This window comes from Camarhynchus parvulus, chromosome 4 (assembly GCF_901933205.1).
Source record: "Camarhynchus parvulus chromosome 4, STF_HiC, whole genome shotgun sequence".
Taxonomy (NCBI): Eukaryota; Metazoa; Chordata; class Aves; order Passeriformes; family Thraupidae; genus Camarhynchus; species Camarhynchus parvulus.
The window spans coordinates 27,846,522-27,861,582 of NC_044574.1; the positions used below are offsets into that span (position 1 = coordinate 27,846,522).

Sequence of the window (15,061 nt, forward strand, 5' to 3'; positions counted from 1 at the left end):
TATTTTTTGTAAAATATGCCACAGATGTCAAAATCCTGAGCTAAAATTTCAAAAGCTTTCAGCTGTCAGAAGATTAATGGTCATTTGTATGCATAGAAACTCTTAGGATTTAACTTTTTTTTCCTTTTGTTTTTCTTTATTCTTATCTTTATAGTTTTACCTCCACAAAGAAAACTGTATGATATTGAATGTGTTATATTTGAATAACAGAGTGCTGAATCCATCATGCCAGAATTTCACACTGTTAATTAAATGTGGCTGCAATTCATCAAAGTGTCATTAGGTGCTCTGCTGAACAGGAACTGAAAGTCTTATTATCTAAGCTAATTTACTTACAGCCTTAATTTTTAGTTCATATATGTGTAAAATTCAACATGTGTAAATTTATCATAGAAGAGTTGGATACTTCATACTTTTGTGTTATGTTTCAAAATACGCTTTCAAATTCCATCCATAAAACAGCACTTGGTTACTATTATATGACGTGTCTATTTTTTATTGAAAGGAAAATTTTGGATAGGATGTTGGCATCGTGTGGGACCATTTATGCCAGTGACACTCATGATTACATTTTGAAAATGATAAACCAGTATAAAGTCAATATAAACTTGAGGAACTTGAGCGTCAGTTAAATAAAATCAAGAATAAACTCTTTTGCCTCTTTTCTTCCAAGAAAAGAGTACAGTACTGGTTTTTAAAACCAAATAATTACATCACATCATTAGAGACACCAGCCACATTTGGGGTTTAATTTTCTTTACCAGAACTGATGAAATCTTGAATCATTGTCTGTTTGAGTATCCAAATATCCTGGCATTGGTACAAGACTCTTTTAATGGGCTCCCCAAAACAGTCAGGAGAAAAGCAGCTCTGCAAGAACATTTTAACCAACTGACGTCTTCTACTTCATGTATTTCTATGCTCCTATTTCAAAACTGAGTGTCTCAAGCTGTTGCTTACTGAACAGCATTTCTGCATGAAACCCTGCTATCTCTGCTGCTTCAAAGAGTTTTCAGGACAACACGGCTAGGTTTATGCTTCACTGCACAGAGATCTATTGGCATAGCTACAAAAACATGGGAATAACTAGCCATAATTAGGAGTCAGATCCTCTATAAATGCTAGTGGGGAAAGAGACCTGAGAAAAAATCATTAGTAAATCATGGGGAAAAAATTATGATTGTTCAGAACTAGTGTTCTGAAGTCGGCCTTGGAAACTGCTCTGTACAGCTAGGTCACTGTAGAATGTCATTTGTAATTTCTAGTTTACATGCTAAAATATAATCTGGGATATTAAAGAAATGGTCTGGGGACTCAAAACTGTGAAGAATATTTGCAGATAACAAAGTAATTGTTAACAGAGAAAACTGTACCTGGCTGAAACCTCAAACAGAAACAGCAACTATCGGAAAGTAAAGCCTATTACAAATTATATTTTTCAGTCTATAGGGATTCTTTGCAGCTCTGAGAAATTAATCTTCATGTTGCATTTTCCTTCCCATTAGTTCATGACATTGTCAAAAAAGAGCAATGGGGAAGATGCTTCCAGCAAACACTGCTTTGTAAGGTGTGCCAGGAACTGAGAGAAAGATCAAATGTACATCTTCTGGAAGGCTTCAACATGCAGACCACAGTGAAGTCCCCCCTAAACACAGTAGCTATTCTACTGTGCCTGTAATGACTGCTCTGAAGCCCACCAGAATCAATTTCGTTATTAAATTAATGTGTTTTGGATCAAGCCTCAAATAATCACACTGCATGCATATCCTAATGTCCAATGGTAGACTCAAAGAAGTAGATGAACCCATTACAAATATTTTTTCTAAAGCTGGTGAATAGATTTTTACCACAACACTGTGACTAAGAAACAACGAAGATTAAAGAGATGTATCCTTTTCAGATCTGCTGCTACATCTGTTAAAGTTAGTATCCAGGGTACAGTATAGAAAACTGTATTTGGACATGGGAAAAAATCGCAAGGGAAAACAGGGGGGAAAAGTGTACATAAATAATTAATATTTAGCAGAGGGGTCTAAGACACTTCCCTGGTGACTACTTCTCCCTTTGTTTACCATTGTGAACCTGGGTTAGGGGTTGTGTGGTTTTCACAATCATCTGTAATTCATCTATTTGGACAGTTACATGTAAATCCCAGTTAAATTTGGATGTAAATTTCTTTGTGGTCCTTGTAACAATTAGTTTAATTTTTTCTGATTTATGTCTATAAGACGCTCACTCAGGAGTGGTATTATCCGGGGTAGGGATGGCTGGCTGCGATGTTGAGTATCAGATAAGTTGTTCCCAGTCCACAGTTAGTGTATCCTTGCTGGCTGTGTGAGTTATAGCTCAGCTGTTGCCTTTCAGACTGCGAGGATTTGGGCTTATACTGTCACAGCTAAGGTGGATCTGAAGTCTGCTATGTTGTAACAGAGGATGAGTGAATAAAGAATCAAAAGAAACAAAAGCAGTAGTGAATTACAAATTTTTATGTTTCCTATTAAAACATTACCCATTAGAATCATCATTGCACCCTTCTACCTATATACTCAGAGGGGTTGTTTAATGCAGCATTTGAGAATACAATAAAGGATATTGCAGAAGAATATTATTATATCAAACCTCAAAACACTCTTGTGGAAACTCACATTATGATCAATCTGTGAAAAATGAAAATCTGATTCAAGAGAGATCAGATTTAAGGACCATTTTTGCCTTAGCTCCATCACGTCCAAGATGCCAGTGATGCCTCACTTGCCCTCTAGGTAGTTACTTTGATACCACCTGAATCTTTAACAAGGGAAAAACTGATTGAAAATTATTCCAGAGTTGCAAGTGTTTTTTTTAAAGTTATTTTTGTCTGTACTTTTGTTTCTTCAGAACTGAAAAAAATACTGAAGTATCTGAGATGCAACATGAGCTACAGACTGGCAGAGCCAAAATTTGCTTCCTAATGAGGAGTCTGGCACTGAGTATGAGCACTGAAACCTCCAGCCACAGCACTATTAACACTGGTGGTGATGAACTGAAGCCTGGGGTATCAGCCTTGCCAATTCTGCCAATGTCTGGCCGACAGAGCAGGACAGTGAACTGCAAGCCAATTTGTACAGCAGTCTCATATTCAAGGCGTGGCCAAGTCATCAAAATTGTGGGCAGGAACCTGGGCATCCTGTGCCTCAGATATCCTTTGGGAAGTCTCCATAAGAAGGCATTTTCCTGATATGCGGATGTCTTGGTTTGGAAGTGGGCATCCTGCTCTTTTCCTAAAATAACACTTTAAAGCTAAGAGATTAAATTTATCCCTAAGCACCATACTTATAAATCCTGATGCTTAGAGTAACTTTACTCTCCCAAATCAGAGAAGGAAATTAATCTATATATCTAAAAATCATAAGTGTATTTCCAAACACAGTTTGGGATCAAAAGAAAGCATAATAAATCAAAACCTAGTTTTTTTCCAATCCTTTCCCACTTGTCAACTCAATCTGCTTAGTATCTGTAGCAGAGGATGATTCTCCCTAATTTTACATCATTTTAACTTGATTCCATTTTGTTTCACATCATCAAAGCACCATGTAGACCTAAGTCACTAAATAATTCTAATATTGCCAATTTTTAAAATATCCTCAGATTCTAAATCTTGCCTTCACTTTAGCACTCAGTTTCATTCCAAGGCAACATTTCTTTATATGTTGCATTGAGATCACAAAAATGCAAAAACTCACTAACATATTCAGATATACTAAGCTTGAAGCTAAGAGAATATCCAAACTTTTACAAGCAGCCAGAAACTAGTCCAAAGCGCAAAACTCTAGCACAGGCTACCATGGATACTGGAATTAGAAGAGCACCCAATTACAGGAACTTCACCCACACACCTGCGGAATGGCAGAAAAAACCAAAATTTCTGCAGCCTCGTTTATGTCTGATATGAAAGACCTCTCACATGTGCAAACATTCTGGGGGTGGTGTCCAGGCTGCCTTTGACGACTCCTCTGGACGTGAGTTCACCTTCTGTTGATAAGGAGTGGCATAAGGTAATTTTGTCCTTAACGCTATTAATAGCCAAAAAGCTATTACTGGAGGAACACTGGTGACAGCCATAATGCTATCTAATTCCTTTATAAATTCTCAGCGCTTTCATCTACTCATGAAAAGAATTGCGTTAACAGCCCTTTTTTTTTTTTTTGGTAAATCGTCTCTAGTGTGATTGTTTTGCGTCCTTCCCCGCTCGTTGTCTCCTCCTCCCGGCCGGGTGACAGTCCTGGCGGGGGTCCCGACGGCACCTCCGGCCCTTGGCTCTGACAGCGGCGGGGCGGCGCAGCCGGTACCGGTACCGGCCCCTGCGCCGGGAGCGCCCCGCTGCCGCACGGGGCGGGGAGATCCGCGGCCCGGCCTCTCCCGGCGCCGGCGGCCGAAGTTTTATCGGCGGCTGCTCTGGGGCGGGGGAAAGTGTCCTGGCGGGAGCGGAGTCGGTGCTGGCCATGCGTGCCGTCCCGCGCCCCGCGGCCCCGCGCGGGCGGAGCGCAGCCCCCGCCGTGGTGCCCCGTGGCGGCTGCGGGGCGCGGGGGCCGGCGCCCGGCGCTGAGCGGCTCCGCGGGTGCCATGTCCTCGCTGGTGAAGGAGGACCTGGCCAAGAGGCTGTTCGGCCCCCGGCGGCAGAGGCTGCACGAGTTCATCGAGGTGGAGGGCGCGGGCGCCCAGCGCTATTACCTGTGCGCCGCAGGTATGGGGCAGCCGCCGGGCGGGGCCGGGCTCGGGGCTCTGCGGGGGGACGCGGGAGGAAGCGGGGGAAGCGGAGCCGGGGCTCAGCGCCCCCGGGCCGGAGCGGGCAGCGCCTCGTCCCGCCGCGCCGCTCCCCGGCACAGCTCGGAGCCCGGCTCGCCGCTCCCGCAGCGCCAGCAGCCGCCGAACACAGCGTTCTGTCCCGCTTGTGGGTCACACCGGCTCCAGGTTTGACACCAGCGCGGAAACACCACATCTGCCCCGCAGCTGAGAGCCGTGCTATGGCGGGGGTAATGCTGTGAGCGCCCGAACTGCTCTGAAAAGAGCAAACCCGTACTATAGTTCTAGTCAGGTTTTCTACAGATTCTTTGCTAGATTCTAGATATTCTTTCCAAATTCTACAGATTTTTTTCCTGCATTAACATTGCAGGAAACATTTGTAATTTTTGTGCACTATCCCTCGGCTTGGTCTGATGTCCCGCATATTGTCCCTATTCCACTTTGAACAAATTAGACTTATGGTTTAAATAATTGGAGTTAGTAATTAGCACAGACTTCAAGTAAAACAAGATTGCTTTAAGTAGTAATTATCTGGCTACTTTCTAAATTTCTTTTCAAGTGAATAATCTGTTTCATAGAGGTTTCAGAAAAGCTGGTTTGTGGCGGGTTTTTTAAATTACTATTTCAAACCACTGAAAAATACTAAAAAGAGAAATGTCATCTGTAAGTAGTTAGGTTGACGTGGATGATTCTTTCAGTCTGTTTCCTCTTAGGTTCCAAATACATATAATAGGTAGAAATAATCTATGTGCATGAGACATAGATGGGGTTGGCATCCAGTATTCTGTGTTCACTGTCTTTCTAAAAACTTGAAGTCCTTAGAACACATGAGCTGTTGTACTGATCATTGGAAACCCTAAGCCAGCTATGTTCCCTGTACTCCTTTAATTTTGGTAGAACAGGCTTTCTACCTGTTAGAACTATAAAAACAGTTTTAAGGAATTAACTCCTGCATATCATAGGGCTTCTAAACATACAGAAATACCAATCTCACTCATAGTTTATGAAACTATCAGTAGAAGTATGATTAGTTTCATGTTGGAGTTCTATAAGCAGTTTACTGTTGTGAAACTTCCAAAAAGGAGAATTAACATTATGCACCTTTAAAATCTTTCCTAAAAACTTCTTTTTCAGGTAGAGGAGAACAAGCCATTAAAGAAAGCCTCTAATCAGATTTACTGATTGGAAGTCTCTAAAGACATAAAGAAAACTCATGTAGAGTACTAAGAGTAGGATCTGTCCACTATCCAGTATTACACTCTCTTAATATATTCAGGCACGGTTGAGTAAGTGGTGGTAGAGTGGAAATCTGATTCTGAAAGATGGATTGCATCCAGCTGCCAGCAGCTACTGTGTTCTGCTGTGATTCTGTAGGAGCAAAACACATTATCTAAAATCTTATCCCTGCAATCCAACCTCTGTGTGTTTCTGTTGATTTCAAATTACCATTAAAAAAAAAATCAGTCAAACTATAGTCAGAGCTTCAGAGGTCTATGCCTTTTGAAATGTGTTGCAACAAAATCCTGGTGTGGGTAACTGAACAATCTTTATTTGGTGCCATATGGCCAACACTATTTCCTTTCCTTTTTACAACAGCAAATCCCAGTTCTTGCACGAAGGTGACAGTATCCTTTCACAAAACAGTTCATAAACCCCAGAAGAATATAGAGCTGGAATGCAGCCCCATTACCTGGATTTTCACAACCCAGTATTGGTATACCCAAGATGGAATGGTAGGGATAACATTTTTGTCCTACAGAGATACTGGAAAAGGTGTTTAGTCCATGAAAAGCTTTAAGAAATAATACTTGTCCTCTATGAAGGTATTGCCATAGCTGTGCCCACCTCAAGCAAAGCTTTTAGAGCTTTAGAGTGGCATGGTAGATCTGAGCTCATGCTGTCTATGAAAAAAAATTCTTTGACTCTTTTAACTGAGTGCAAGATCAAGTAGTATCCAAAATTCAGGAAAATTATTTTTTTTTCCTCTTAACTGAAAATACCACACCCAGGTTTCACCACTGGGTTCACTGTACATAAGATCTGTGCTCTGCCCTTATGTCATAGGATTTCTGTTGTCAGAGGGGTGCAGCAGTGGCAATGTGGGGATCTGGGGGCCCCTAGGACATCCCTTTGTATTTTTGAGAGGACTTGGGGTTTGGGCTTGCTTCCTTTAGTTTTAACTCTGAGGGAGACAACATATTCCCTTACAAGCTGGCAAACCAGCAACAAAATGGGTGAAACTGAAAGTATGACAAGAACTTCCTAAGATTAATCTGCTAGATTTGCTTGCAAATGAAAACCATTGTAACTTCTCCATGGAAGATTACATAGTGGTGGTCTTTTGGTCAAAAATGATTAAGTAACTATGATTGATAGGACAAAGGAAAAAAATTATTTCTATTTCCCATGCAGGGAAGCTAAAGGTTGAGAGAAATTATGATCAATTTATATATTTTCCACTGTTTTTCTTTGCAATGGAAAGAAGGAATGTCTCCAACAGATATACTTTGTTGTTATTTAATAATCATTTTCTTATAAGCAGGTGAGAATAAGAGATGTTTTAACAGGAGAAAGGTAAAACTAATGAAGTTTCAAAACAGGGTTTCAAAAATTCAGGCAGTATTTGGAAATAAAAGCATTTTGCTCCTGTGTTCCTAGCCTTGTGCTGTGAAGTCAAAATGCTCCTGCCACATGTAGGTGACTTCTTGGCCATAACTTGGGCTACCAGATAGCTTGGGAGTGTGGCCTGCGCTGCAGCCATCAGCAGCTGGATGTGCAGGGGATTGTTCAGGCTCTGGTACTTTTCACACTCATAATGGTCTGTTACAGAAATCCAGTCTCCTAGTCAGCACTCAAGGTAATCAATTAATAGTAATAGTTATTGCAAAGAGCATCTTCATGCTCTTTTTAATCTCATTTCCTGCCTAAGTTGGAAAACAGTAATTTCTATAAATTTAGCACTAGACAGCTGGAAGCTTTAAGAAAAAAAAATTGATGTTGATTTCATTTACATACTATATAGGGAAATAAGAGTTTTGCTTTAAAAAAGTAATGGCTTCGTAAGAGCACTTCCTTCACAGAATGGAAAGTATAGCAGAAGTCGTGTAAATGCAAAACCTTGGTCAAACAGAGGTTTTGCAATTTCCTAACTGCGGCATCCCAAAAAAGTCTCCCTCTTGAAGTAAGAAGGATTATGCAGACCCAGTGCCAGAATGAGGATTTCATTGCAGTGCTAGTGAATTCACATGAAAGGCTTTTGAACAAAAGACTCTTTCTTCATAGGGTAAGGTAAATCCTAAATCTACTAAAATCTGACAGGTTTCATAGACTGACAACATGGCACTGCTCCTGCTACCTGGGCAAAATAAAGCTATCATGTCCAGTATAACCCAGTACAGCCCTGCCTGTCAGGGTCTAACTTTGGGAAGTACTTGCTTGCATATCTAAACTCTTTTTTTTCTTGCAGTAACTAAAAGTAAAGAAGTAGAAATATGTATGGTTAAACACTGGCGAGTGGACCGAGAGGAGAAATATGAAATAGTTGAAAAGTGGTTTTTGAAAGATCTGGAGATGATTGATGGAAAAGAAGCAGATACAGTAAGTGTTATATTCTGTATTATGTACATAGAAAATAATTTTCTTGCTTTGCAATTTGGAATACAAGTATTAAAATGCAATTAAAATGCATTATCTGAAAAATAAAATTAGGTTACCGAGGAATTTTGGCTTTATTGTGTGTGAGAGGCTCCACATCACATTTGCACTGTTGGAGGAGAAGAGGAAGGTGAGATTTTTTTGTTTGTTAGTTAATTATAATAGCCTTCATCTCTGGTTGAGACCTCAGGCAGAAGCTGGATGTTTTCTAATTTGGTCATCATAACTGGTAATAAAAGTTCTCCATCTGCAGCTTCCAGTGTAAACTGCAGTTAATGTAATAGATTTTAGAGTATATTTGAGAAGAAAATTTCATTAAAATTTTTTATGGAGACTTTCTTCTGAAGCGTTGTGCTAAAATATTCTTCAGAAATGATTCAACCTTTTACAGCTGGGATGATCAAAATCTGTCTCATTTTTGATTAAAGAAAAGCCTAATTGAACCTCAAACTCATGGGGTAATTAACACTGCTATAAATATTCATAATAGGTATTCATATCCATAGAATTTAAAAGAATTTATCTGCTGCTAGGATTAATTGTGTCAAAGAGCCAGAAAGCACAAAGAAATACAACTCAGGCAGGAAGAGCAATCAATATTCTTCTTCTCCCACAGACATACACAGTTATAGTCCAAGGCAAGTGCTTTTCATGTACTGTGTTTTAGGCAACATAACAAACTGATTCAGTTCAAAACAAGACTGTACAGTACCAATAAAGTAGAGTATATTGCTTGAGAAAACTTAGAAAGTTTTACTCAGAAAAAATTCCCAATGGCAAAGAATTACAGCTGCTATTTTTAAAGTTTTAAAAGACCATTTAAGATGAATAGCAGAAGTATCTGAAGTCATTTAGAGCCCATCATGCTGAGAAAAAGCCATGTAGGTAGCTGGGCAGAGAACAAAAGATTGCAATTCTAACTCTGTAATGTGTGTAGTAATTTCATTCTCTCTCAATTTTTTTTTTAGGATAATCCATATTTTGATATGCATTTCCACAAAGTCTACAACATGGAAGCATATAGTTGTGCATCTAAATATACCTTTGCTCGAACGCTAAACAAACTGAATGCCACATACCTTAAGAAAGACTTCAAGATTGTGAACTTTGATGACACCTACCTAAATGATGATTCAATCTGGTCATCCAGCAATAGAGATTTCTTAGTAGTTATGAGGGTTTGCTTCTATGCTTTCAACCTTTTATGTCTCTCCCTCTGTCGTTTGTCCTAAAGATGTATTTTCTAACATTAAGGTGACTGGTTGACTTTCACTGACCAGCATTTCATAAACCACCCGATAAAAAAGTTAGTAGGTGATAAAAAGTGGAGCATACTTTTTACATTAATAAGTGACAATTCATTTATACATATTAAGAGGTCTTCACTCTAGCAAATACTTATACATACAAGAGACCGCAAACATAGAACCAGTAATTATCATGGTCAGTGGGGATTGCTTATGTAAGCAGAGCTCAGCATTTGCTTATATGTTCGTGGAAGTACAAATTAGCTTTCATTAATAGCTTGAAATACTTTTGCAGCATTAAGATCATTAACAGTTAGTTAATATCTTGGAAGTAGGAAAAAAAGCAATCAGTTGAGTTCTGTATGAGAATGATGCACATTTCCATTTCCAACTGTGCTGAAACACAGAACGCCATTAAAGAGATCACACTTATATCCCTACAAGAATCCAGTTCTCATCCTGATGACTAGGAGTACTGCATCAGGTACCATGGGACCAACTTTTCACCTATGCAGCTATATTATTTTTCCCACAGAACATTTAGTATTCCTTTTGTCCTTCATGTTATTTGTGATACTGTCTTAGAAAACAAATGTTCTTGAGCAGCATTGCTTTATTTGTCAGACCTTTCAGAACTTCCGTAACATTAATACGTCCTTTCTTGCCCTTCATTGCTTATGAACAGCTGTGTTTAGGGAACAGAAATTGTCTCTATCGCTAAACCAAAGGATAAGAAAATACTGTGTAAACAGTAGTTGTTGGCTACTAGAGTTACTTTGTAGGCAAGTGGTAGAGTTTTCAAAATAGAATTATGAGAAATATTTTCACCAGTTTCTAGCTAAGTGTAAGCATATTCAGTGCACTACTTAAAGGCACATTAGTACTTAGAGCTACAGTTACCATGGGGTGGAGTCTATTTGAAAGGTTTGGAGCAGCTCTCAGAATGTAGCAGCTGGACTGGTGATAGTATAGTATGGTAGAAACAGAGGATAAGTGGCAGCTGTGTTGAGAAGCTGAAGAGGAACAATGTTAATGATAAGAAGCATAGTGTTCCTGCCCAGTGTCTGTCAGCTGAGTTAGCTAGCTGTCCATCCCATAGAATATAAAAAACACCAATCCAAAATAAACTCCATTCAGAGAACCTTCTGGTCAGAATGTCCTGCAGGAGAAAACTAACTTTTTCCTTTGGCAGCCAAGAGAGTCCAGGAAGGCAGGCTGTGGACTAAACTGGGTATGGAGCTGGAGCTGGGTGATGTCAGCTCCCAGAAAATCAGAGGCTGGTTCATGTCCTCTCTCAGCACCTGCCATCTCTAACATGGGAGAGCTGAGCAAGGGTACTCTGCTGTACTGTGGCTTGGACTTTGTCTTTCATGTGAACTCCCATCTTTGAAAACATTTGTGTAAATGTACTTTGGATTCAAAATTGAAATAACATCAAGTAAGTGAGAATATATTTGAAAACCTGTAAAAGGTACAGCTTTCTATTTTTGCAATGTTGTCCTGTTGTGTGTACATAGGAAAGCCCATACCTTTGATTAGTTAATATTTGGATGTTAGATATTTATTCTAGGCATATATTGCAAATTACATTGGTTCTAACACAGATCTTAATAATTATTACTGTACAGTAAGACAGCTGTGAGGGCAGTTTATGTGGGTAACAGAAATCCTCTGGCATTTGTAAGGTCTTAAATTTGCCACCTAAATACTGTTAGAGGGAAGGAATGTAATTTTAGTGTTTGTTTGCACAATAGAATTGGTCTTTTGAGATGTCTTTGGGATAATCCAGGGCAAGTAAATGTATTGTGACATTTGATTATTAGCTACAAGAAGTATTTGCCCAACATCCAGGTTCCACAAAACCATAGAAAGAATAATTCATGCTACTGCTATCTATGATATATTGTCTTGTTTGAATTGTGTATTGATTGTTGAGGTCACAATGTTTTCCACAATATTTACAAATTCTTTGCTTAATAGGTACTAAAGGAAACGTTTTCTGGGTGGAAAATCTTTAATCATTCATCTTGTAATTGTAATAAAACATAGAACTCTAAAAATGATCACTTCAGAGCATTCTTTTGAAATAAAGTACATGTATACTGAATTCTTGCCATAATTGTCTGTATCATTTTAGAAACTGATGATAGCTAAACAGTTACTGTAATGTTCAACCATATTTAATGGACTTTCTTCGGTAGTTTATACATTTTTATTCTTGTACTATATAAACATGTAATGGGCTATATTGAAGGACACAAACCTGCATTTTATGTGGAAGAATATGCAATTAAAATCTCTCTGGCATTTCTTCTGTCTGATAATGTAGTATTTCAGATATTCTTAACTGAGCTGTCTGACTGAACAAAAGGAATGGAAAAACCAGGGACATTGTCCATGTCAATTATTTCAGTTACTATCAAAAGAAAGAGTACTTTAAAAGATCTTTGTGGACCTAATCTAGGCACTCCTTACTTCCACACAGCTCTCTGTAAGATATCAGCTACCAAGAGTCTGTAATTGCCTGACTGTGCTATGGGAAGTCTGAGGGACACTATCACTTTGTGGTGAGCATAGCACAGCTGCACCACAGGACACAGAGAATATGCTAAATTATGAGTGGAAAAGACTCAATGGGCTAAATAGCCCATCTTTCAGTTAATGTGGAATTATTTCCTACATCACATTTCCTGACCTTAGATAAATGGAATGTAGTTTGAAATAAAGTATCTGGGGATTCATCTAGTTCTCCTGGAAGAATTCTCCAAAACTGACGAGGAAGAAACTTACAGGAGGAAAGGATTAACACAAATGCATCTGTAGCATTCCTATAAAAGGTTTCAACTACATGATGGAATGATTACATGAGATTTGGATTATAATGCAGATTCTCTTCAGAAGACAGGAGTAGCTATTAGCCAAGTCTGTTCCAGAGAGAAGAAAATACATGGTAGCCTGAAAATGAAGAAGAGTGATCATAAGCAAATGGAAATTCATGCTCACATGACAGGCAGAAAGGGAACAGAGGCTGTCATGGAAGACAGGTGATTTCTTTCTATATATGTATATTTTTAAACACTTAAACCAACATCAGAATTAAGAATACAGGGAAACCTCTGACAATAGCATTTATTTACAGCAGAAATACTCCTCTTCTGTGAGTTTCTTTTTCATGGTTAGCTAATATTTTCTTGCATCCTAAATTAAGCAAATACAGATTAGTGCAGAATTTAAAAAAGGTTTTGGAAGTGAAACAGAGCAGGGAGTATGTTCTGGACTATGGCTTCTGGGTTATTTCTCATACTTTTTTCCTTTTTGTTTTGGAGTCATACATATACTAACATACATATACTAACCTCTTTCCGACACAAGCCTATATTGCTCTCCCTACCAACTACCTAGTCCCCAATGCCTTCAGTCACGTTCAGCATATAAACTTTTTCTAGAAAATTTATTGTATTATGTAATTTTTCATATATAATTTAAGGATATTTTTTCATGACTTAAAGTCAATATTGGAAGATCAAACACCCTTTCTAAAGAGCATCTGTGGAAAGCTGAGGTAGGAGGGGAAAGGATGGCACTGTGCATCTTGGTAGATGATGTCTTGTCAGTTTTAATGTGTAAACCCATTTTAGCAGTAAAAAGTGCATTTTAGTGTGGTTTCCTTTTTATTTTAGCATAATTAAAGCTAAAAGATAGGGAATTAGAGCATTCTGCCTAATACAACAGCTTTATGAAACATTGTCCAGTATTTTATGGCTGCTTTGTCCAGTCTTTATAGAGCTAGACAGAGACAGTTACATTTTGTGGCTGAATTGAGAAATTACCAAACTATAACTTCTATTTTAACCTAGGCCCTCATGAATGATATATTATAGAATTATACAGCATGGTTTTTTGCAAGTCAGAAAATAAAAGTACATTCAGTGAGATTTAATTGGTCAGTCATATTTAATCACAGAATATTCTGGGAAGGGATACGCAAGGATTATCAAATCCAGCTCTTAAGTGAATTACCCATATGAGGCTCAAACCCACAACACTGGTGATGTTAGCACCATGCTGTAATCAACTGAGCTCATCTCAATTAATGCTTTTGATTAAGTGGAAATATGACATAGGAATTACAGAAACACAGTTCTACATGTTAGAAATCCACATACTGGCAATTTAAAACAAATCCTTGGAAAGGATGTTTTCTGTTCTTTATTGGTCATGGCCTCACAAATACATTTTATCAGCTACACACTAGAATGAATAAATCATATACAATTTAATCTGGAATGATTTCAGTCTATCCTTAACTCTGCACTCCATTACATTAACAATGCTAAAACTTAGGTAAGTATATTGATCGTGTGGAGAATGTTCCAGTTTTCACAGAATTCATCAGTGACTACAAGTACCTATAGCCGATTTGGACACCAGTTCTCATGGTTAGATGACAAATCCTAAATCTAGTTTCAGCATAATTTTCCCATCTGGATTATCACTGACATCAAAGACTGTCAATTAGTCCAGATTCTTCTACCTAGGAGCAAAGCAAAAATCTGAATGCTGTTCACAGATTATGAAGATGAGCTGAACATGAGCCAGCTGTGCCCAGGTAGCCAAGAAGGTCAATGGCACCCTGGCCTGTGTCAGCAATAGTGTGGCCAGCAGGACCAGGGCAGTGATTGTCCCCTGTACTCAGCACTGGTGAAGCCTCACCTCCAGCACTGTGTTCAGTTTTGGGCCCCTCACTTTCAAAGGGAAATCGAGGTGCTGGAGTGAGTCCAGTGGAGGGCAACAAGGCTCATGAAGACTCCAGAAAACATGTCCTGTGAGGAACAGCTGAAGGAGCTGGGTGTGTTTAGCCTGGAGAGGGCTCAGGAGGGACCTCCCTGCCCTCCACAGCTCCCTGAAAGGCGGCTCGGTGGGGAGGGGTTTGTCTCTCCTGCTGGGCCTGCAGTGAGAGGACAAGAGGAGATGGCCTAAAGCTCAGACAGGGCAGATTCAGATTTGATATTAGAATTTCATTTCACTCTTAGTGTTGTCAGGCATTGGAATAGGTTGCCTGGGGTGGTGGAGTCACCAACCCTGGAGGTGGTCAAAAGGTGTCTGGATCTGGTACTGGGTGATAAGGTCTAATGCTTTAGGGGTTGCAGTGATAGTGCTGGATGCATGGTTGGACTTCATGATCTTAATGGTCTCTTCCAAACTTGCTGATTCTGTGAAGTGACGTTACACCTGATGCTGTGGCCAAATGGGAGTTACAGCATGCAGTCAAATTACACTGTAATTTGAAGTTGATTGTGCAACACTGTAATGCACTGTATGCATCTTTCAACACCAGGTTTACGTGCATCACTTTTGTGGACTCATTTGTTCCCTAA

The 15,061-nt window shown here is 39.3% G+C and overlaps 1 protein-coding gene across 1 annotated transcript; it reads left to right on the forward strand.

Moving 5' to 3' along the window:
• The first annotated feature begins 4,430 nt into the window (after positions 1–4,430).
• EXOC1L (exocyst complex component 1 like) lies at positions 4,431–11,671 on the forward strand. The gene is made up of 3 exons (XM_030947920.1): positions 4,431–4,723; positions 8,249–8,379; positions 9,405–11,671. Exons 1-3 carry the CDS (start codon positions 4,603–4,605, stop codon positions 9,666–9,668), a joined length of 516 nt encoding a protein of 171 aa, XP_030803780.1. The 5' UTR covers positions 4,431–4,602; the 3' UTR covers positions 9,669–11,671.
• The last annotated feature ends 3,390 nt before the right edge of the window (positions 11,672–15,061 follow it).